Source organism: Bos taurus, chromosome 10, assembly GCF_002263795.3.
Source record: "Bos taurus isolate L1 Dominette 01449 registration number 42190680 breed Hereford chromosome 10, ARS-UCD2.0, whole genome shotgun sequence".
Classification (NCBI taxonomy): Eukaryota; Metazoa; Chordata; class Mammalia; order Artiodactyla; family Bovidae; genus Bos; species Bos taurus.
The window spans coordinates 27,402,038-27,427,129 of NC_037337.1; the positions used below are offsets into that span (position 1 = coordinate 27,402,038).

Sequence of the window (25,092 nt, forward strand, 5' to 3'; positions counted from 1 at the left end):
GGAAAGCTGGACTTCAGTGAAAAGTCACATGTCGGTTTCTCCGTTTCTTCATAGATATTTTCATCTCCTTGTTTCTCAGTGTGTAGATAAGAGGGTTCAAGAATGGAGTAAAAATGGTGTAAAACACAGAGAGGAGCTTGTCCACAGAGAACCTACTAAAAGGCCACACATAAATGAAAATGCAGGGCCCAAAGAAGAGTGTGACTACCATGATATGTGCAGAGCAAGTCGAGAGTGCTTTGGAGACCCCACCAGCTGCACGCTGTCGGACAGTGATAAGAATAACAGTGTAGGAGATCAGGAGGAGAAGAAAACAGCTCATGGAAAGCAACCCACTGTCTGAGATCATAAGTATACCCAAGACATAGGTGTCCAGGCAGGCAAGCTTGATCACAAGAGGAAGGTCACAGAAAAAGCTGTCCACCTCGTTGGGGCCACAGTAAGGTAAATTTACAGTAAAGGCTACCTGACTGATGGAGTGCACAAATCCAATGACCCATGAAACCAACACCAGCCCCACGCAAGTCTGCCGGCTCATCACTGTCATGTAATGCAAAGGCTTGCATATGGCCACATACCTGTCATAGGCCATGGTAACAAGAAGTACCATCTCAGCCCCACCAACAAAATGCAAGAAGAAGATTTGAGCCATACATCCTCTAAAGGAGATGAGCTTTTGATCACTAAGGAAGTCCCTGATCATCTTGGGAGTGGCAAATGAGGCCAGCCATATGTCCAGGAAAGAGAGATTCCCCAGCAAGAAGTACATAGGGGAGGAGCGTAGGTGGGGGTCAGATATTACAGTGACCACAATGATAAGGTTGCCCAGAACAGTGACCACATAGATCTCAGAGAAGAAGACAAAGAAAAATTTTTGAAGATGTTGTGAAGTGCAGAGTCCATGCAACACAAATTCTGACACCAAGGAATAATTCTGTAGGTCTATTATCACTGGTCTCAGATTTTGTTATGAATCTACACAAAGAAAAGAGATATAAGTGAAAGTGTCTATCATTTCCCAGGCACATGAAAGTGCTCAACTAAGTGTGATCTAAATATAATTTTTAAGTTATAAGAGACAACAGAAAATATGATATATAGAAGACTAAAACCAATTCCCTACCAATGTATTTATTCACCTTTTTCAGACCAGTGTTTCCTTAGGTGCAGTTAGACATTCTGGGAGACTCCAGCATAGATGAGAGCTGTGGGAATATTTTTTTCTCCATTATCTAGCCTTTGCCCATGAGCAAATGTAGAATCAATTATGTATAGAATGTGAACCAAAAATCCTTGTAGGACTGAGAATATAAAGATTTTAATAGTATTATAGTCTGTCCACCTGTCAATATTATCAGCCAATGTGTAACTGTTTTTAAGTAACAAACCTAAGAATTGGAATTAAAACTTAATTTAAAATAATGCCATCAATGACAATTGAATGTACATTGCCAAATCTCCCCTTCTCTTTTTTCCATTTACCTGTGCTGTGCTTAGTCACTCAGACATGTCGGACTGTTTGCGACCCTATGGGCGGTAGCCCTCCAAGCTCCTCTGTCCATGGGGATTCTCCAGGCAAGAATACTGAAGCAGGTTGCAATGCCCTCCTCCAGGGGATCTTCCCAACCCCAGAATCGAACCCAGGTCTCCCTCATTGCAGATGGATTCTTTATCCACTGAGCTTCCAGGGAAGCCCCTCGCATTTACCTGCATAAACTCAAAACAATATCTGGCAAAGACTTTTGATGGATGGCCATATCTATATATCTAAATACCAATCAACATGTCACCAGAAGCCAAGAGATAAAGTAAATTTCATTCCTTCACAGCAAATTAAAAGGAAAAATATTCCTCCAAACTAAAAAGTATGATTTGGGTTAAAAACATATTTGAGATGATATATAAATATAGGATAACTGCCAGATTGTGTTGTATATGCTGTTTGGTAAATTGGGGGGTAGTGACATTATTGTGCTATATATGAGTTATAGAATGGCATTTATCATATTTTCTGTTACTGTCTTTGAGAAAAATTTGATCTAAATAGTAGCCCAACTATATACAATTTTAATCTAAAGCATGAATCTGTACCATCAAGGAGAATAGCCTCAGTTGAGGCCACCGGACTCTTTCCTAAACTTTGCTCTTTGTCAACATCTTGGAGAAAACATAATTATCAAATCTACAAATGACAGAAATCTGATGGAGTTCACTTATAAAATATTTCAAAAGGCTAGAAAAATGGGCTGTAGTCAGCAAATTCCATATATGGAAAAAAGAGAGAAAAAAGTGTAGACTGATAGTTACCATGTTAATAGGGATATAGACTATTATTCATGCACTTCTTTATAATTGTGTTTTTTATGCTTTTAATTATAGTGTGGCTATATTTTTTCTTTTATCATTTAGAAGTAAGAGAAAACTGTTTTTGTCAAAAAATGAAAAAAACCCTTACAGTATAGTTTGTTACAATGCTTGTGATTAACTGAATGATAAAGAAGATCTGGTTTAGAAAAATTATATCTTATTTTCCAATTAATATTCAACTCAAGATATGGCTTCCCAAAGAGTAATAGAGTTAGTATCGCTTTCAGGTTAAGCCTATTTGGAATTTTTTTTCTGGTCTTATTTATTAAATCCAATTTATCAACTATAAAATTCACCTATTTTAATTGCAAAAACTCTATGATATTTAGTAAACATATCTTCTGTACTAATTTACTCCTTCACACACTCACTATTTCAGACCATATCTATATAACACCAACAGAGTTTCCCATTCTCACTTAATAAAGTATATAGAAACCAATCAATATGAAAGAAAATAAATAAATTTATGTAAGATTTATACAGTTCCCCTGATTCCACGCATTTTAAAAAATTACTGCTTTTGTCATCTTTTTCAATTTGGTTTGGGAATAAAAAGCTAATGGTCTAATTCATTTGTATATGTAATTTTTTAAAATAAAATGACTATTTTGAAAGGATTTTAGGATGGCTTTCAATGAATGAGAATTTTTTTAGTACCTCTCAACAAGAACTAGAACATAAAACCTATGAAATAATTTGGTGAGGTTGGGGGAGAGGCTGCTTTCACAATTATATATAAAAGATTGCTAAATTCAGCATTTGATTTAAAAATGTAGCTTTGAACTCCCCAGAAATACAATGAGATGTTTGGATCCCACTTTTGATTTATCATGAGAAATAAGCTGGTGTTTCGCTTTCCTCACAAGAGGAAGTTACCGTATAAATCTATTTGTAAAGGCATTGAAAAGAGTTCTTTATGAAAAATTTTACATGTAGAACCGTCCTTTTAAGAGTTTTATTATGCTTATCCTTTATAAAATTGAAAACATAAGGTGTTTACAGGAAACTAAAGTAACATAGGGGCTTCCCAAGTGGTGCCAGGGACAAGGAATCTGCCTGCCAATGCAGCAGACTCGAGAGATGTGGGTGTGATTCCTATGTTGGGAAGACCCCCTGGAGTAGGAAATGGCAACCCACTCCGGTATTCTTGCCTGGACAATTCCATGGACAGAGGAGCCTGGTTGGCTACAGCCTACCTGGGGCCCCAAAGTGTCAGACACAACTAAGCAACCAAGCACATAAAGTAACACATTCCACGCTTGAAACATTCTAATGATATTAATAGGATACAATAATAAAATTTTAAAATATATAGGAATTAATGATTTTATCTGTTTTAAACCACTCAAATAGCACTCAACAGACTTTTGTCAAGATAATAAGGACTCAGAACTTTTTTATTCCTCTTGAACTTTTATAAATGCATTATATTTAATTGCAACACCTTTGGTAATAGACGGGTTATAAATTTGAAGTTAAGTGCTTCATGGACGGAATGGTCACAAATCACAATTCAGGAACCCTTCATAAATATAGGTGGATTACCCTGACACCCATGGTAGCATACACAGTACAGACCATAATGGCAGTATCTTTATTCATATTTCTTTCTCTTTATGACCACAAAAAATTTGACATGTAAACCTAAAACATAACTATGTTTAATTTAGTGTTTTATAAAAATTAAGAGAATGAAATGTTGAAATAATCAAATGGAAAACTCAGGAAACAAAAGTTAGAAAAACCTTTTACTTGCTGTTGAATCAAAATGTTCCAAAATTAGACATTAGTGATGGATGCACAACTCTGAAAAGTAAAAATACTAAAAACCATTGAACTGAACACTTAAAATGAGTGAACTCTACAGTATATAAACTATATCTTAATAAAGTTTTTTAAAAATAGATACTAAAAGAAGTAGAACAAGAAAAACTTAGTGAAGTCGCTCAGTCATGTCCGACTCTTTGCGACCCCAAAGACTGTAGCCTACCCGGCTCCTCTGTCCATGAGATTTTTCCAGGCAATAGTACTGGAGTGGAACACCATTTCCTTCTCTAGGGGATCTTCCCCACCCAGGGATCGAACCCGGATCTCCTGCATTGTAGACAGACACTTTACCGTCTGAGCCGCCAGGGAAGTCCTTAAGAAAAACTTTCTAAGAAAAACTTAAGTAGGGTTCTAGTTTCAGAGACTCATGATTTGCAAGGGCTTTTTAAAGCTCATTAAACAAATGTTGAATTTGTAATCAGGAAAAAAAAAATGAGGTTGATTATGTATATCTACAAAAGATACTTAAATACAGCAATGACATTTTAATGTTAATAAATTTTACTCTAATCATTTAATACACAAAATAATAGAATAAATCAGTCTCTATCTGACTTTTATGCATAGACACACATTCACTTAAATATACATCAAACGATTTTTACTAACCTGGAGTTAAAGTATTCAGTACTGACACTGTAGATCCCTCAGTTTGAATTTTACATCTACTATACTTAAATAAAAATTTTATATTTTTATTCCGAGAAGACTTAATTATCTCTTCTTCCTCCTAAAAAAAAATTCAGACAAACATCATTTTAAAAAGATAGAGAACTTCAGATCTGAGTCTCTCCCAGATTTCAGATATAAATGTCTATATCCTTTTGCCCATTGAATTAAGAATCCTTTAAAGACTGGCTATTTTTGGCCAATTATTATACTGGTGTCTGGGGAATAAACCATTTTCTAGTGGAAATTTTTGGTAGTGAATCATGTTCACTTCCCCAGTTGATAATGGAAGAAACATTTTAAATGTCTGTCAGATTATAGTATCATAGTTGCAATTATTTTAATAAGTCAACTAGTATAATAAGGCATCATTATCTAGTTTTAAAAGTATAAAATATTCTTTCCTCTTGGTCGGTGGTTGAGTTGCTTAGTCGTGTTCGACTTTTGCGATCCTATTCACTGTAGCCTGCCAGGCTCCTCTGTCCATGGGATTCTCCAGGCAAGTATACTGGAGTGGGCTGCCATTTCCTCTCCAGAGGATCTTCCCAATCCAGAAATCAAACCGTGGTTTCCTGCATTGCAGACAGATTCTTTATGAACTGAGCTATGAGGAAAGACCTCAAAAATATGCATGCTTAAATAGTTAAATTAATAAGTTGCATTCTAAAAATACACTGAAAATCTGCCAACCTCATACATTACTTTTATGCCATCTTGATCGAGCATAACACTTCGAAGAAGGCTCATTCCTACCAGCAATATCAGATTTATATACAACAAAATACCTGCTTTCTCAAAGTCAGATTCATGTGATCATGTATAATGACCTGTTGTCTGGGTTACTTGCAGATCATTTATAATTAGTGTCCCACTTACTTCCCCCAAAACATTTTAAGTTAAATCAAGTTTCTTATTCTAATGGTTGTATGATGATTGCAAAAATCCTAGAATGTTCTAACAAATGGTAATCACATTGCAACTATCTACATAACATTGAATTCCATATTAGACATATACATGCAGTCAAATTTATAACAAATTTTTCTTCCAAGATAGCACCTACTTGTAATGAAAAAGACAAGTTCCAAATTGGTATTACATAATTCAATAAAGAGAATAATAAAACCTAAGTTTCTGTTTCTCTATTTAAACACAGAAATAATAGTTGCTAAATAATGATTGTAGAAGTAAATTACATACATCAGTGTCACTTGTTTCTGAAATGGAGCTTTTATGTGGGTACAGCTATATTATGTAAAACAAAGAATTACAGAGAAATTTGTGAAAACCCACAGAAGTGGGTACTTGATACAGAGGTATCACTAAACGTGATAATTAATTTTATGTGTCAATATGGAAAGTGTCTTTGGATGAGAGAGATGTTAAATTGGTGAACTCTGAGTAAAGGAGATCACAATCCACAATGTGGGTAGGCCTTATCCAATCAGTTGAAGGCTAAATGAATAATCTAGATTATCCTCTAAATCTTTGAGATTGAATAGAAGAAGAAGAAGAAGAACAACAACAACAACAAAAAACCAGTCTTGCCAAGCAAGAAGAAATTCTCCTGTGGACTGCCTTGGACTTCATCTGGGCCACCAGCTTGCCTGGGATTCCAGCTTGCCAGTCCACACTTCAGATACAAGACTTGCTAGGCTCCAAATCACATGAACCATTCCTTAGAATAAATCTCTTCTCTTCTTGTCCTTTTCCTTCCCTTCCCTTCCCTTCTTTCCCCTCTCCCGCCTCTCCTTTCCACAGTGGAAGAATTCAGAAAGTAGAAGGATAAAATATCAAAATATTAAAAAAAAAAAAACTTTGTATTTGAGACATCATCACAATAATATTAAAATCCACCTACAAACCGGTTAACTGTATGTCTAAACTTGTGATATGTGTACGCTTTAACTACTCAAGTCCTACTGGCCAAAGGGTCTTTGGGGGCTGACATCTAGCCTTTGCCCCACCCATCCAACGAAACCATATATGCTCACCAGGCCTGAGTCTGCCAAAATAGAATCACATTGTTTTCCAATCCACACAAAGTTCCAGAGTGGCCGTTATAGCCCTGATCACAAAGACCTAATATCTTTGACACAGAAAAAAAAAAAATTTACAAATCAGTAAGAATACTTGAAGAGAATAATGAACAAAGAGTATAAAAAAACTATTTTTTAAATGAAGAGAATAATAGCCCAGTGAACATTAAACATCTTACCTCAATAAACATCAAACATAAAAATTAACAAGATATGACTTTTCAGAACAGATCAGTCGCTCAGTTGTGTCCAACTCTTTGCGACCCCATGAATTGCAGCACACCAGGCCTCCCTGTTCATCACCAACTCCCAGAGTTCACCCAGACTCATGTCCATCGAGTCAGTGATGCCATCCACCCATCTCATCTTCTGTCGTCCCCTTCTCCTCTTGTCCCCAGTCACTCCCAGCATCAGAATCTTTTCCAATGAGTCAACTCTTCACATGAGGTGGCCAAAGTACTGGAGTTTCAGCTTTAGCATCATTCCTTCCAAAGAAATCTCAGGGCTGATCTCTTTTAGAATGGACTGGTTGGATCTCCTTGCAGTCTAAGGGACTCTCAAGAGTCTTCTCCAACACCACAGTTAAAAGGCATCAATTCTTCGGTGCTCAGCTTTCTTCACAGTCCAACTCTCACATCCATACATGACCACTGGAAAAACCATAGCCTTGACTAGACGGACCTTTGTTGGCAAAGTAATGTCTCTGCTTTTGAATATGCTATCTAGGTTGGTCATAACTTTCCTTCCAAGGAGTAAGCGTCTTTTAATTTCATGGCTGCAGTCACCATCTGTGGTGATTTTGGAGCCCAGAAAAATAAAGTCTGACACTGTTTCCACTGTTTCCCCATCTATTTCCCATGAAGTGATGGGACCAGATGCCATGATCTTCGTTTTCTGAATGTTGAGCTTTAAGCCAGCTTTTTCACTCTCCACTTTCACCTTCATCAAGAGGCTTTTGAGTTCCTCTTCACTTTCTGCCATAAGGGTGGTGTCATCTGCATATCTGAGGTTATTGGTATTTCTCCCAGCAATCTTGATTCCACCTTGTGTTTCTTCCAGTCCACCGTTTCTCATGATATACTCTGCATATAAGTTAAATAAACAGGGTGACAATATACAGCCTTGACGTACTCCTTTTCCTATTTGGAACCAGTCTGTTGTTCTATGTCCAGTTCTAACTGTTGCTTCCTCACCTGCATACAAATTTCTCAAGAGGCAGATCAGGTGGTCTGGTATTCCCATCTCTTTCAGAATTTTCCACAGTTTATTGTAATCCACACAGTCAAAAGCTTTGGCATAGTCAATAAAGCAGAAATAGATGTTTTTCTGGAACTCTCTTGCTTTTTCTATGATCCAGCAGATGTTGGCAATTTGGTCTCTGGTTCCTCTGCCTTTTCTAAAACCAGCTTGAACATCAGGAAGTTCACAGTTCACATATTGCTGAAGCCTGGCTTGGAGAATTTTAAGCAACACTTTACTAGCGTGTGAGATGAGTGCAATTGAGCGGTAGTTTGAGCATTCTTTGGCATTGCCTTTCTTTGGGATTGGAATGAAAACTGACCTTTTCCAGTCCGGTGGCCACTGCTGAGTTTTCCACATTTGCTGGCATATTGAGTGCAGCACTTTCACAGCATCATCTTTCAGGATTTAGAATAGCTCAACTGGAACTCTATCACCTCCACTAGCTTTGTTTGTAGTGATGCTTTCTAAGGCCCACTTGACTTCACATTCCAGGATGTCTGGCTCTAGGTCAGTGATCACACCATCATGATTATCTGGGTCGTGAAGATCTTTTTTTGTACAGTTCTGTGTATTGTTGCCATCTCTTCTTAATATCTTCTGCTTCTGTTAGGTCCATACCATTTCTGTCCTTTATCAAGCCCATCTTTGCATGAAATACTCCTTTGGTATCTTTGATTTTCTTGAAGAGATCTCTAGTCTTTCCCATTCTCTTGTTTTCCTCTATTTCTTTGCATTGATCACTGAAGAAGGCTTTCTTATCTCTTCTTGCTATTCTTTGGAACTCTGCATTCAGATGTTTATATCTTTATAAACATCTCCTTTGTTTTTTTCTCCTTTGCTTTTCGCTTCTCTTCTGTTCACAGCTATTTGTAAGGCCTCCTCAGAAAGCCATTTTGCTTTTTTGCATTTCTTTTCCATTGGGATGGTCTTCATCCCTGTCTCCTGTACAATGTTACGAACCTCATTCCATAGTTCATCAGGCACTCTATCTATCAGATCTAGTCCCTTAAATCTATTTCTCACTTCCACTGTATAATCATAAGGGATTGGATTTAGGTCATACCTGAATGGTCTAGTGGTTTTCCCTACTTTCTTCAATTTCAGTCTGAATTTGGCAATAAGGAGTTCACGGTCTGAGCCACAGTCAGTTCCTGGTCTTGTTTTTGCTGACTGTATAGAGCTTCTCCATCTTTGGCTGCAAAGAATATAATCAATCTGATTTTGGTATTGACCATCTGGTGATGTCCATGTATAGAGTCTTCTCTTGTGTTGTTGGAAGAGGGTGTTTGTTATGTTCAGTGCATTTTCTTGGCAAAACTCTATTAGTCTTTGCTCTGCTTCATTCCGTATTCCAAGGCCAAATTTGCCTGTTAAAAGTAATAAAAGATATTACTTTTATTCACATACAAAATTTGGAATGAATACACTACATCTTTGGTTAAGTACGAGGTATGTTTTAGTTAGTTTATTTTTCCAGGGAAAGAGATGAGTTCAGGTTCTTCCTACCCTGCCATCTTGGACTCCTCTGTCTTCAGCTATTTTTTTTGTCTTTTTTTTTTTTTTTTTTTTTTGAGTGTATATCTCACTCTGGTCATGCCTGTAACTTTCTAATTCCTCAATGTATGTACATAGTCACTTCTGAAAGAAACAATTTCCCAAAGAAACTCTCCCCCAATTTTTTCCATAAGTTTTGGTGTTCTATTGTATACCTCAATAGTAAACTTTTTGTCCGAGATTGCTCTGGATTTTTTATTTGCATTGCAATGTTTTTGAGGAATGTTGTCTGCTTTTCTATCTTGAGTGAATTACTGCTGCTGCTGCTACTAAGTCGCTTCAGTCGTGTCCGACTCTGCGACCTCACAGACGGCAGCCCACCAGGCTCTCCTGTCCCTGGGATTCTCCAGGCAAGAACACTAGAGTGGGTTGGTATTTCCTTCTCCAATGCATGAAAGTGAAAAGTGAGAGTGAGGTCGCTCAGTCATGTCCGACTCTCAGCGACCCCATGGACTGCAGCCCACCAGGCTCCTCCATCCATGGGATTTTCCAGGCAAGAATACTGGAGTGGGGTGCCATTGCCTTCTCCGGGAGTGAATTACTAGGTATGTGAAATAAAAACAAGTGCTACTCCTTCAGATAGCCTAAAGACAAGTAAAGTAGAGAAATAATATTTTAAGAATAACATCTGCTTTGTTCCCTCTAGACCTTAAAGTATGTCATTCCATTGCTGGCATCTATACTTTTTGATGAGGTACGAGCTGTAAACATATTGAGAGTAACTTGTGTGTGATGTATGAGTATTTTTCTTTTCTGGTCTCAAGATCCATTACTTAGTATTTAAGAGTGTGACTAACATGTATGTAGCTGTGAACTTGAATTTATTAAGGTAACTGAGGGCTTCCCACGTGGTGCAGAGGTAAAGAATCCACCTGCCAATGCAGGAGACAGAGGCCATACCTGTTTGATCCCTGGGTCAGGAAGATCCCCCAGAGAAGGAAATGGCAACCCACTCCAGTATTCTTGCCTGGAAAATTCCATGGACGGATGAACTTGGCAAGCTACAGTCCATGGGATCGCAAAGAATTGGACATGACTCAAGTACTGAGCACTCACACATGAGATTTTTCAGCATATATATTAGTGTTTCTCATCAAGTATAGGAAGGTTTTGGGTCTCTTGTTGCTATTTCTTTAACTATTCTATTTCTTTCTTTCTGTCTTGTTTCCCTTCAGAATTACCATTATATATTTTAGTACTTTTAATGATGCACCTTAGGTCTCTAAAGCTCTTTTAATTTTTCTTTATTCTTCTTTGTTTCTGCTCCTTGACTGAATAATCTCAATTGACTTATCCTCAAGTTCACTGATATTTTCTTCTGAAAGCCAAGAGTGCAGTTGAATGTTTCATTTCTACTAGTAAATGTTTCATTTCTGTTATTGTATTTTTTCATCCCAAAATTTCTTTTTTTCATTATTTCTGTCTCTTTATTAATATTCTCAGTTATTCTTCTGGCTTAATAGCTCTTGCACCTATGATATAATGTTAGCAAGATACTAGGTCACAATCCTGACTATCTTCTTGTAGCAGATCATATTTTCCAAAGATGGTTACACCAGCACTGAAATCAGATAGATTATATTCTTTGCAGCCAAAGATGGAGAAGCTCTATGCAGTCAACAACAACAACAACAACAACAACAAAACCAGGAGCTGACTGTGGCTCAGACCATGAACTCCTTATTGCTAAATTCAGACTGAAATTGAAGAAAATAGGGAAAACCACTAGACCATTCAGGTATGACCTAAATCCAATCCCTTATGATTATACAGTGGAAGTGAGAAATAGATTTAAGGGCCTAGATCTGATAGATAGAGTGCCTGATGAACTATGGAATGAGGTTCATGACATTGTACAGGAGACATGAATCAACTCTTCACATGAAGTAGCCAAAGTACTGGAGTTTCAGCTTCAGCATCATTCCTTCCAAAGAAATCCCAGGGCTGATCTCTTTCAAAATGGACTGGTTGGATCTCCTTGCAGTCCAAAGGACTCTCAAGAGTCTTCTCCAACACCACAGTTCAAAGGCATCAATTCTTCGGTGCTCAGCTTTCTTCACAGTCCAACTCTCACATCCATACATGACCACTGGAAAAACCACAGCCTTGACTAGACAGACCTTTGTTGGCAAAGTAATGTCTCTGCTTTTGAATATGCTATCTAGGATGGTCATAACTTTTCTTCCAAGGAGTAAGCGTCTTTTAATTTCATGGCTGCAGTCACCATCTGCAGTGATTTTGGAGCCCAGAAAAATATAGTCTAACACTGTTTCCACTGTTTCCCCATTTATTTCCCATGAAGTGATGAGACCAGATGCCATGATCTTCATTTTCTGGATGTTGATTAGTGGCTCTTGACGAAAAATGCAATAAAAAGTCAAACTTTTAATGATAGTATCATGTAGCATGGACAGTGTGTACACAAAAAAGACAGTGGCCAGGTTAAGGTAAAAACATCATTGAGGGCATAGAACTACCTGCTCAACTTTTTTTTAGACTACTATTTATTGATTATTTAACATTAACTACTGACTATGTTAGTTTGTGACTGATAAGAGTCACTGGAGTCTGTGAAAGACTTTAATGTAGAGGATCTTTCTCTAGTTCGACTGCTAACAAATTTACTCAAATATTAGTATTTAATTAATGTTCTCTCATTGAGACTGTATGGTTTCAATACCCTTTTTATGGGTTTTACTAAAAGCAAGCATAACATTGACAAACATCACATAATAAGAAATTTTATTTATTAATTTGTTTATTTAACACACATTTCATTTCTATTCTATGACAGAATTTTCTAAGCATTATCATTGAGAGATGTTTTAGTCTGGGGTAATTTCAAACAGTTTCAGTCTTTCAGGATGGAGCAATTCTGGTAAGATTTTTTTTTTTCTCTACTACTTTGTGTCTTTGTGCCACATTTTCTCAGAAGACAGATATTAAGGAAAAAATATTTTTTTAAATAATTAAAAGGGATCCCAAAGCTCCACACTGAAATGAGAAATGGGCTGCCTTATTAGATACAGAGCTCCCATTCCAGGGGAGGGTTTCTTTTCCCTGGGACCTCAGAGCTGTAATGCTGCAGCCAGAGGTTACCTCCATCCACAGCACAGCCTTCCCTCGAATCCCTGCTTGCTGCTGCTACGTTGCTTCAGTCGTGTCTGACTCTGTGCGACCCCATAGAGGGCAGCCCACCAGGCTCCCCCATCCCTGGGATTCTCCAGGCAAGAACACTGGAGTGGGTTGCCATTTCCTTCTCCAATGCATGAAAGTGAAGTCGCTCAGTCGTGTCCGACTCTTAGTGACCCCATGGACTGCAGCCCACCAGGCTCCTCCATCCATGGGATTTTCCAGGCAAGAGTACTGGAGTAGGGTGCCATTGCTTTCTCCGAAATAATGCCATAATTCTCTCCAAACTGGTTTCTCCCACTAATGTTGCATGAGTCCTATATTTCCACATTCTTGTTGTCAATTTGCATCATTCAAAATCTGATTTTCATGTTAATTTGTTGGTGCAAGTTTGTATTTAGCCTTAATTTTTTTCTAGTAAATGAAGTAAGTTTCCTTGGTTATATTAGTTTCTAGGGCTCATGGAGAAGGCAATGGCAACCCACTTCAGTACTCTTGCCTGGAAAATCCCATGGATGGAGGAGCCTGGTGGGCTGCAGTCCATGGGGTTGCTAGGAGTCGGACACGACTGAGTGACTTCATTTTCACTTTGCATTTTCATGCATTGGAGAAGGAAATAGCAACCCACTCCAGTGTTCTTGCCTGGGGAATCCCAGGGACGGTGGAGCCTGGTGGGCTGCCGTCTATGGGGTCCCACAGAGTCGGACATGACTGAGGCGACTTAGCAGCAGGGCTACCATAACAAATTGCCACAAGCACTGTGGCTTAAAACAAGAGAAATTTATTGCTCCACATCCTGTAGGTAGAAGTCTGAAATAAAGGTGTCATCAGGGCCATGCTCCCTCTGACAGTTCCAGGAAAGGATCCCTTCTTGCCTCCTCCAGCTCTGGCAGCTCCAAGTGTTCCTTGGCTTGTGGCAGCATAACTCCAAACTCTGCCTATTGTATCTTCACATGGAATGTCGTTTGTGTAAGTGTGTGTCCTTTTCTGTCTCCACAGGGCACACTCATTGGATTCAGGGACCACCCTAATCCAGTATGACCTCATTTATACCATTATCTTTATTGTATCTGCAAATACACTATTTCCAAGCATGGTCACATTCTGAGATTTCAGGTGGATATGAATTTTGGAAAATGCTATTCTGTCAACTACACCTCTATGGCAAAATTATAAATTATTTACTACTTACTGTTTAGCTTTTTACAATCAACACTACTTGAGAATTTCATCATATTTATCATATATGGTTATTTCAAAACCTCAATACTTTTGAGCAGGTAAGTCTTACAGTTAAAGTGTTCAATATCACTTTTTCAAAAAATCTTGAGTATATAGGAAAATAAATTAGCTTTCACATTATTTGTCCATGGACTCAGCTTCCCTCTGTTATGTTTTAATCTCTTTCAGGATTTTGGGAATGGGTTGTTTATAAATGTGGTGTCCAGAATTTGAGTTAAAGGTAAAGGTAGCATAAGAATTATGAAGAGGTGCATGGAGTCTAAAAACAGACTGAGTTTGAATCTCAGTTCTTTACTTACTAGGTATGGAAACTTAGATAAATTATAAAGCCCCTCTGTGACAGTTCCCTCATACATAAAAATGGGGATAAAAACATCAAGTAGCTAATAACACTGAGATAGCCAAGTTATTTTGGAGAAGGCAATGGCACCCCACTCCAGTACTCTTGCCTGGAAAATCCCACGGACGGAGGAGCCTGGTAGGCTGAAATCCATAGGGTCACGAAGAGTCAGACACGACTGACCGACTTCACTTTGACTTTTCACTTTCATGCATTGAAGAAGGAAATGGCAACCCACTCCAGTGTTCTTGCCTGGAGAACCCTAGGGATGGTGGAGCCTGGTGGGCTGCCGTCTATGGGGTCGCACAGAGTCGGACACAACTGACGTGACTTAGCAGCAGCAGCAGCAGCCAAGTTATTTACTTAGTTTCTTATTTTTAATTAAAAATTAATATAATTCTATTAATTTTTCAAAATCTGTCTTTTGAATACTGACTAAAGAATTGCCTTTGACCACTCTTTCTGTAGTAGCCTTAAACAATTCCTATTTTTCTTGGGACATATTAACCAATCTGACCAATTATGCTCAAAATAAAATCTTGCAAATTAAGACTATAATGGGTATTATATATATTTGTTCCTCCTGAAATTTAGAAGGCTCATCCACACTTTTAGAGAACTTAAAGAATTAGTTTTGTAAATCTATGGTAGGTTATAAAATTTTTCAATCATAAGTAATAGATAATTTCTTGCTACTACTAATAGTTTGACTTGCCTTTTTCACCCTAATGGTGACTTAGTAGGTTGTGATGTCTACTGGGATTTTAGACTTGGCTGATGGGTAGTAGAGGAAAGAAAGCTCTCAAAATAATGTTAAAACTTGTCTGTGAAAATGGCTATTTTTTGGTAATGATGAGAATAATCAGCCTCACTTCCTCTTTGGAAGGTACAGGATTTAGAGCTGAATCTATTGAGGGGATTGGGCAGAATTCAGTCCATTCTTATAAATTCTCCTTCCTAATTCTTGATTTCTTGTTTAAAGCCAGGAAGAGAAACAGGAGGTTGCTCTCTCTAGATGGCGCCCAAGCTCCTTATAAATTTGTGTTAATTTTTGCTAGGTGGTCTTTCAGCTTTAGATACATTTTCTTAGATTTCTTACACCACCTAAAAGATTTACCTCTACCAACAGTTGGAACTGGACATGGAACAACAGACTGGTTCCAAATAGGGAAAAGGAGTATGCCAAGGCTGTATATTGTCACCCTGTTTATTTAACTTATACGCAGAGTACATCATGAGAAACGCTGGACTGGAAGAAACACAAGCTGGAATCAAGGTTGCCGGGAGAAATATCAATAACCTCAGATATGCAGATGACACCACCCTTATGGCAGAAAGTGAAGAGGAACTGAAAAGCCTCTTGATGAAAGTGAAAGTGGAGAGTGAAAAAGTTGGCTTAAAGCTCAACATTCAGAAAATGAAGATCATGGCATCTGGTCCCATCACTTCATGGGAAATAGATGGGGAAACAGTGGAAACAGTGTCAGACTTTATTTTTCTGGGCTCCAAAATCACTACAGATGGTGACTGCAGCCATGAAATTAAAAGACGCTTACTCCTTGGAAGGAAAGTTATGACCATCCTAGATAGCATATTGAAAAGCAGAGACATTACTTTGCCCACAAATGTCCATCTAGTCAAGGCTATGGTTTTTCCTGTGGTCATGTATGGATGTGAGAGTTGGACTGTGAAGAAGGCTGAGCGCCGAAGAATTGAGCTTTTGAACTGTGGTGTTGGAGAAGACTCTTGTGAGTCCCTTGGACTGCAAGGAGATCCAACCAGTCCATTCTGAAGGAGATCAGCCCTGGGATTTCATTGGAAGGAATGATGCTAAAGCTGAAACTCCAGTACTTTGGCCACCTCATGCAAAGAGTTGACTCATTGGAAAATAACTCTGATGCTGGGAGGGATTGAGGGCAAGAGGAGAAGGGGACGACAGAGGATGAGATGGCTGGATGGCATCACTGACTCGATGGACGTGAGTCTGAGTGAACTCCGGGAGTTGGTGATGGACAGGGAGGCCTGGCGTGCTGCGATTCATGGGGTCGCAGAGTCGGACACGACTGAGCAACTAATCTGATCTGATCTGATTGTAAATGTTGACAGGAGCTCCAATGAAATTAGCAATTTTATCCATGTCAAATTAGCCAAGTACAAACTGTAGTTTTTATTGTCTCAAATATTAAATTATTTTTGTAAAATGTGCAAAATATTCAACATATTGTATAAATAGATTAAAATCAGCAAATCTCACTGGAGTTGAACTGTCTCACAAATTTTATGGCATATATCTATTCTATTCTCCAGCTTTTAGGAAAAAATTCAGAAAAAATTCCTCAACATGTCATGATCTAAGATATAAAATAAAATACTGAAAAATAATAGAAAAATATATTTATCATAGATGAAATATTATATACTAAGCCCCCCAAAACTGACTAAAATTTTGAATTATTTAGAGTTTATTTTAGTGGTTAATTTCAAGTAAATATATATATGTATCACACACACACACACACATACATATGTAAAACTAGACTTTCTTCACTCCAGAAATAAAAAATACAGTTGAAAATGACATTAAAATTAAATAAAATAAGTCATAATTTTAATAGTTTTAGTATGTAATGGAAAACTTTATTAAACATTGTTGGAGGACATAAAAGAAGACCTGAATAAATGCAGAAATAAACATGTTCTGTATTAAAAAGCCCAAAATTGTCAATATCTTACTTCTCCCTAAATTGATGTGTAAGATGAATGCAAATATAATTACTTAGTATTCATGTTATTTCATAGAAGTATTCTACTTAGTATCAGTGAATAACTGAATTGGTTTCAGAATAATTTTAAAAGAACAGTAATGGGGATACTTAATAGATAGATATTAAAATGAACATGGGTTTATGGTAATTAAAACAACTTGCTATTGAATGAATCTCACAGGCATTATGCTAAGTGAAGGAAGTGAAGTGAAGTGAAGTTGCTCAGTCGTGTTCAACTCTTTGAGACCCCATGGACACCAGGCTTCTTCGTCCATGGGATTTTCTAGGCAAGAGTACTGGAGTGGGTTGCCATTTTCTTCTCCAGGGAATATTCCTGACCCAGGGATCGAACCCAGGTCTCCCGCATTGTAGACAGACGCTTTACCGTCTGAGCCACCAGGGAAGTCCAAGTGTAAGTGAAGGAAGTCGTGTTCCAGGAGCTATTTCTATATGATTCCATGTCATTCTAGATCCAAGTCTAGAAAAGATAAACACTAGGGACAGAGAACAGATCACTTGTACCAAGACCAGAGGAAGGGAGAGAATGTTGACTACAAATGGGACCGGGGGGTTTGAGGGTTTGATGAAACTCTCCTGTGTTACTGTTAACTATATGCTTTTGTCCAAACTTACAGAATGATACACTAAAGAGAGTGATTATTTTTTTTCCATTTAAAAACTACTTTTGGAAAAAAAAAAAAAAAGCCTGATACTGGTACTAGGGTACTAGTAATTGATTGCAGAATTCTCAGAAGTGTTAATCATTGCTTCTGCCTCGTGAGTTCTGAACCAGCCCATAAATAGAATCAGGAAAAAAGAAGAGACAGAATATCAGTATTATTACTGGTAAAGCTGTATTGAACGTGTAACTCCAAAAGTCTCTGTACCATTTCCCCTTAATTTTAACCCTGAAAACCAAAGGGAGGGTTTGCAGAACAAATACTTAAATAGACAGGGGCAAGCATAACTTTAAACTGCACATACCTCTAGAGCAGATAATTCTTAGAGGAAGACACTTTGAGATGTTTCCAAATCTGCTCCTAGAAGGCAGGTTATAATCCCTGACTCAGGTTTAACACCAAGAGCAGAAAGAGAGCTCATGTGTGTGTGAGCAACTCTGAAAGGGCAAAACTATGAGGACCTCATGCTCAGTTTCCTTTCTAAACCTTAATGATCTATAAATCATGCTTCATACCAAGAGGAATGGTGAGTGAGTGGTATAGGGAAGGAAGTGCAAAAGCAAAGAAGTCTTGCTAACATCAAGATGGATGCTTCCGTACTATATGTTGATGGAAAGCAAAATTGTGAGAGAGGGAAAAGATTGTTCCTCCTAACAACAGCAGTTTACAAATTTCACATAACAAAGTAAGGAGGATAAATTATATTAAAAATAGTGATGTGGAAAAATATGTAACTGTTTGGGGGAAAATCTTGAGTAGTTAGTGGTTTTACTCTGCATTGGCATAAAAGAAATAAATTACAAGTAATTTAAATTACAAATTTTTGGCCACAACCATCCATCAGTAATGTGCTTATAGAAACAAGAGTGTAGACTATTCTAAATCTATGATGCATTTCTATAAGATGTGTTCAGAGAAAAGATATCTCTAGCCAGATAGAATTCAATATGCATGTACATTGTTTTGTCCAGAAACTGGTTTTTCAGTATAAAACAACTAAGGTTGATGTGATGAGGCTTTTATGTAGAAATGACCTATTGATGTGTTGCTGCCATAGTATTTAGTGTTTTATTTTCTGGGTCATAGCTATGATAAATTCCATAAATGCGCTAAGATTCTGTTTTATTGTGTGCTGCAGTTAAAAGACAATGGGCATCTCTTCCCATAACCAGTTGCCATAAATTTTCTTTCGCCTTTTATTCAGGTCCAGGCTTAGTTGCTAAGGTGGCAAAGAGGAATATCATAGATAGAGCTGAAATGAAGAAGGTAAACTTGGAATAAGAACAGTACAATGTATTATTTGGGGCAGGAGAGTCTATGCTTTCTTTTTCCTTCTGTTGTAATTTCCATATCATATAGTTTTGAAGGCCAAGTAGTGCCCTTAGGTCTTCTTTAAGACTGCATTTGACCTAACTCTCACCTCAGCTCTTGCTATCAAACTCCATGTCCCAGGTGAATAAAATTATGTGTGCTTCCTCCAAGGTGTCATATTTCTTGCTTCCATGTGTGCTCCTATACAGCTCCCTTTGTCAGGATGTCTTTCTTCTCTATCCAACCAATGGTTACTCGAATTATTTCCTTCTCCTGGAAGCCTTTCTTGCACCTGCTCTGATTTAGATGTCACTCCTCTGCATTTCTACAGCACCCTGTTCATCCTTTAATATGGTGCTTTCATGCCACAACACAACTGCAAATTTAGTTCACTCTCTCCATCCTTAGGCCATGCTCCTCACAGTCCTAGGTATATCTTCCAGGACTTTGCAGACTCACTAAATATATGTAGAATGGCTGGAGGCACTGTGGTAAGTACCTAATTAAAAATTAATACACACTGACTAGGGATTATCTACAAAATGCAGCTCTCTAGCAAGGTAGTTAGCCAGGCCCTTAGCTAAACAATTATGTGAAGTGTCATCTGTGGGCATATTCCAAATGTACACTACCATGTAATGACAGCAGCTATAACAGCAGCAATGATAATATACTTTACAAGGTTTAAAGACATGCTAAAATAGTAAAAGAAAGATACGAGGAAGTTTTTCTAGATAAAGAAACTAAGTTGGAGAGATTTATTCATTTTGTTCAAATTTCCATGAGAGAAACTGGTGAAGATGGGATCTAAATGCACACCTGCCAGACTGTAGATATTATGCATTTAAACATTAAGGATGACAATAGGGAGGCTTCCTTTTTAACAATCACACATACTGTTTTATAGAACTTGAAATACATTTAAAGTACATTCCTAAATAATGTCCAAACACCTCTTCAGCAGTGTCATCTACAAAGCGTGCTTTGAATTTGTATGTTGAGTCCTTATCTTCCTAATGGCTGCTTTTACCTCTTGATTCCTTAATGTATAAATAATAGGATTTAATAGAGGTGTGAAAATCGTATAAAACACAGAAAGAATTTTATCTATGGAGTATCTGTTGAAGGGCCATACATAGATAAAGACACAAGGGGCAAAGAACAGAGTCACTACTGTGATGTGTGCTGAGAGAGTGGAGAAAGCCTTAGAGGAACCACTGGCAGTGTGGTGCCTAACAGAGTAAATAATTACCGTGTAGGAGACAAGCAAGAGGAGGAAGCAGACCAGGGACAGGAGGCCACTGTCAGCAACGACCAGGAGTTGGAGCACATAGGTGTCCCCACAGGCGAGTTTGATCACAAGGGGCAGGTCACAGAAAAAGCTATCCACAACATTGGGACCACAGAAGGGCAAATTCAACATAAAAGCCATTTGACTAGATGAGTGCACAAATCCAACTGCATAGGAGGATAACAGTAGCCCAATGAGCACTCGTGGGCTCATGATGGTCATGTAATAGAGGGGTTTGCATATGGCAACATATCTGTCTATTGCCATGGCTACAAGCAACATCATCTCACTCCCACCTAGGAGGTGCATGAAGAACATCTGAGAATAACATCCCCACCAGGAGATGGTCTTCCTGTCTCGGAGGAAATCTGCGATCATCTTAGGGGTAGCAAAAGAAGCCAGGATCATATCAATACAGGAGAGATTGATAAGCAGAAAATACATTGGTGTGTGAAGGCATGAGTCAAAAATCACAGTGACTAAGATCAGGAGGTTTCCCAACACAATCCCTCCATAAACCACAGAGAATCCCAGAAAGAATAAAATCTGAAGATTCTGAGATTTGGAAAGTCCCAGCAAAATGAACTCAGATACCACTGAATGGTTTGTCTTTTCCATGTCATCCACTTGTCTGGTTGTCTACTTAATCCAGTAATAATAAAAATGAGTAAGAATAAGGAGTATGAAAATTGTGTTTACTTAAAGGTGGTTCATGCTGATGTCCAGCTTTGCTATTTAGACAAGGTAATGAATTTATAAGCACTTCTCACTTTTGGGAATTTTTGTTGGTCAGTGATTTACTAAATGGTCCAGAGAAGTATCCAAATAATAGTAGAATTCAGAATACACATTTCTGAAAAACAAAAATAAAAACAGTTTATGCATGCGAGACAGCAAAAGAGACCCAGATGTATAGAACAGTCTTTTGGACTCTGTGGGAGAGGGAGAGAGGGGGATGATTTGGGAGAATGGCATTGAAACATGTATAATATCATATATGAAACAAATCACCAGTCCAGGTTTGATGCATGATACAGGATGCTTGGGGCTGGTGCACTGGGATGACCCAGAGGGATGGTATGGGGAGGGAGGGGGGAGGGAGTTTCAGGATGGGGAACACATGTATACCCGTGGCAGATTCATGTTGATGTATGGCAACACCAATACAATATCATAAAGTAATTAACCTTAAATTAAAATAAATAAATTTATAAAAAAAACAAGTTTATGAAACCACAGTTTTATAGGCCGTGAACTTGGAATTGGAGGGCTTCAATACAACAACTACCTGAGCTATTCATTGAGCAACATAGGATACACCATTTCCCTTTTGATACACAAGTTCCCTTCTCTATAAAATAAAAAAATTGGACTACAAGACATCAAAAGCCTCTTCGTGCTATAAAGATCTCCATACATTAGATAATTATGGTGGGCTCTATATTGACAGAGTAATATTGAAATTTTTAATCTGGAAATTAGAAATGTAGAAAATATATCCATGATTCTCAAGAACTATATTTTGAAATAGGTTTTGGTAAAGTACTATGAATTAAAACATAAATTAAGGTTTAAATATGTGCCTTTAGTTCCTGAGAAATCTACCTTTATTTTTCCATGCTCCATTGCCTGCTTCAGTGCAGCAATGTCTCACAGCTTAACTAGTGATGGCCACTACACACTTTTTAAAAGTATATAAAAATACAACTTATTCACTCAAAATGTAACTGTATTCACATCAAATGGCTATTCTAGAATTCTGGACAAAAAGTACAAAAGGTGAAAAAAATCCACAGCCAAATGTAACTGATTTTATTTCATTTTTAGTTTGTATTCATTCATTTGTTTTTTGTTTGCTTGTTGCTGTATAGAGGACCACTGGTTGGTTCGTGTAGGTGTATCTGTAACAGGCTTCAAAATGAGAAAGTTTGAGGCAACTAGCTTATACAAATTTTGCAGTAGAATCACCTAATTAAGCCCATGTTTATTGCAAAACTGATTTGACTAGCTTTACTTTTAAAAAATTGCTTTCATCATTCAGTTCAGTTCAGTCACTCAGCCATGTCCAACTCTGCAATATCATGGACTGCAGCACACCAGGATCCACGTCCATCACCAATTCCCGGAGCTTACTCAAACTCATGTCCATTGAGTTGGTGATGACATCCAACCATCTCATCCTCTGTCATCCCCTTCTCCTCCTGCCTTCAATCTTGCCCTGCATCAGGGTCTTTTCCAGTGAGTCAGTTCTTCACATCAGGTGGCCAAATTAGTGGAGTTTCAGCTTCAGCATCAGTCCTTCCAATAAATATTCGTGACTGATTTCCTTTAGGATGGACTGGTTGGATGTCCTTGCAGCCCAAAGGACTCTTAAGAGTCTTCTCCAACACCACAGTTCAAAAGCATCAATTATTCAGTGCTCAGCCTTCTTTATGGTCCAACTCTCACATCCATACATGACTACTGGAAAAACCATAGCTTTGACTAGACAGACCTTTATTGGCAAAGTAATGTCTCTGCTTTTTAATAATGCTGTCTAGGTAGGCCATAGCTTTCCTTCCAAGGAGCAAGCATCTTTTAATTTCATGCCTGCAGTCACCATCTACAGTGATTTTGGAGCCCAAGAAAATAAAATCTCTCACTGTTTCCATTGTTTCCCCATCTATTTGCCATGAAGTTATGGGACTGGATGCCATGATCTTAGGTTTTTGAATGTTGAGTTTTAAGCCAGCTTTTCATCCTCCTCTTTCATCATCATAAAGAGACTCTTTAGTTCCTCTTCACTTTCTGCCATAAGGGTGATGTTATCTGCATATCTCAGGTTATTGATATTTCTCCTGGCAATCTTGATTCCAGCTTGTGCTTCATCCAGCCCAGTGTTTCTCATAATATACTTTGCATAAAAGGTACTCCTTTCCCAATTTGGAACCAGTCCATTGTTCCATGTCCAGTTCTAACTGTTGCTTCTTGATCTGCATACTGATTTCTCAGAAAGTGGGTAAGGTGGCCTGGTATTCCCATCTCCTTAATAATTTTCAAGTTTTTTGTGATCCACTACGCTTTAGCATAGTCATGAGTGATTTCCTAATTACCTGTTTTTATAAATCTCCTTCAGTAAATAAAATATAGTCTTCTTTTTGCCCCAATGATACCCAGCAGACAGGGAGAAAATATCTTCATGTAAAGGTGCCTTCTGTGAATCCCAGTGGTATCCGTGCATATTCTAGCCTCAATCCCATCAATTTCCTACAATTTACTTTCCCAATCATCAAAAACAGAAAGAATAAGCATCATAATGATGTATATTCTGTTTCTTCAAGACAATTTCATAGTATTAATACATTTTCGAAATGAGGCTGTATTTTTCCCTATATAAACATATCTTTTGGCCAATTTCCTACTCTGAGAAACATGAATTGACTTAAAGTACTAAATTACATCAAGTACGTAAAGTTATTCATTTCCATGTCTAGAAAGTTTATAGCTCCTTTCAGCTACAGTCTAGTATTTTAAGGATCTCTTATAGTGATCCTTTTTAAAATCTAATTTTTGAAACTTTATTTAAAGAGAATAGGACAGTTCTCAAGAAACATATAAAGTAATTTATACACATTTTAGCATCTGTGCATGACACTCAAATATCTGTTGAATGAATGGTTGAATAAATGAGTTATACAGTATATATTCAGGATCTAGGTTAAAATTAGTTTTAGAGCAAAGTCAATAGAATTGGAAAATTGGAGACTTTAATCATATGTCAAATTGAATGTTGAAGCATTTAAAACATAAACAATCACCATTTTAAAATATTTGTTAAAAATATAGTCTTTCTTTAGATTACTTTTTAAAAAGTAAAAGTAGCTTTTCAGTTCAGTTCAGTTCAGTTGCTCAGTCGTGTCCGACTCTTTGCGACCCCATGAATCGCAGCACGCCAGGCCTCCCTGTCCATCACCAATTCCTGGAGTTCACCCAGACTCATGTCCATCAAGTCAGTGATGCCATCCAGCCATCTCATCCTCTGTCGTCCCCTCATGGGGAAAAAAAGAACATGTCACACATAACAGGATCACTAACTGCAAGCCATTTGTATCCCAGATAGCTTTCAAGAAAAATAATAACATACTAGTATGGTGTTTGTTTGTGTGTTGTGTATATTAGTGTAGGTTTATAGTTATAAGACAACAGTCTTCATGCTATATGCATAGTTATTCCCCTTGGGTTTTTCACTTATAAATTAAAGACATGTTCATATGAGTACATAAAAATTCTGAACTTTTTGCAGCTATACAGAATTTGATTTTACATCAATAGATGATGCATATGTAATCACCCCACAAACACAGTTTGTTTTTAGGATTTTAACATTTCCCATAAAAATTCTGTTTTCATCATATCATTGTTTTCTTAAAAATATATAAATTTTTAACTATATTATGAATCCCCAAATGTTCTTAGGTCTTTGCAGTCACCCCTTCACCAACCAATCCAATACTATTTTCTAGTATTGAAAAAATTCAACTTCTCTTTCAGCAGAAACAACTTCATGGCTTTCTACATTCTTCATGCATTTTTCCCCATCCTTGCTTGTTTTCTCCTTCTTAGCTACACAAATTCCTTTGTCGTATAACCA

General features: G+C 37.6%; 1 protein-coding gene and 1 pseudogene across 1 annotated transcript; both read right to left on the reverse strand.

Moving 5' to 3' along the window:
* On the reverse strand, positions 14 to 946 carry OR4K14P (olfactory receptor family 4 subfamily K member 14, pseudogene; annotated as a pseudogene).
* Positions 20,142 to 21,080, reverse strand: OR4K13 (olfactory receptor family 4 subfamily K member 13). The gene has a single exon (NM_001389924.1). The coding sequence runs from the start codon at positions 21,078 to 21,080 to the stop codon at positions 20,142 to 20,144; it is 939 nt and encodes a 312-aa protein (NP_001376853.1).
* Positions 21,081 to 25,092: the final 4,012 nt, after the last annotated feature.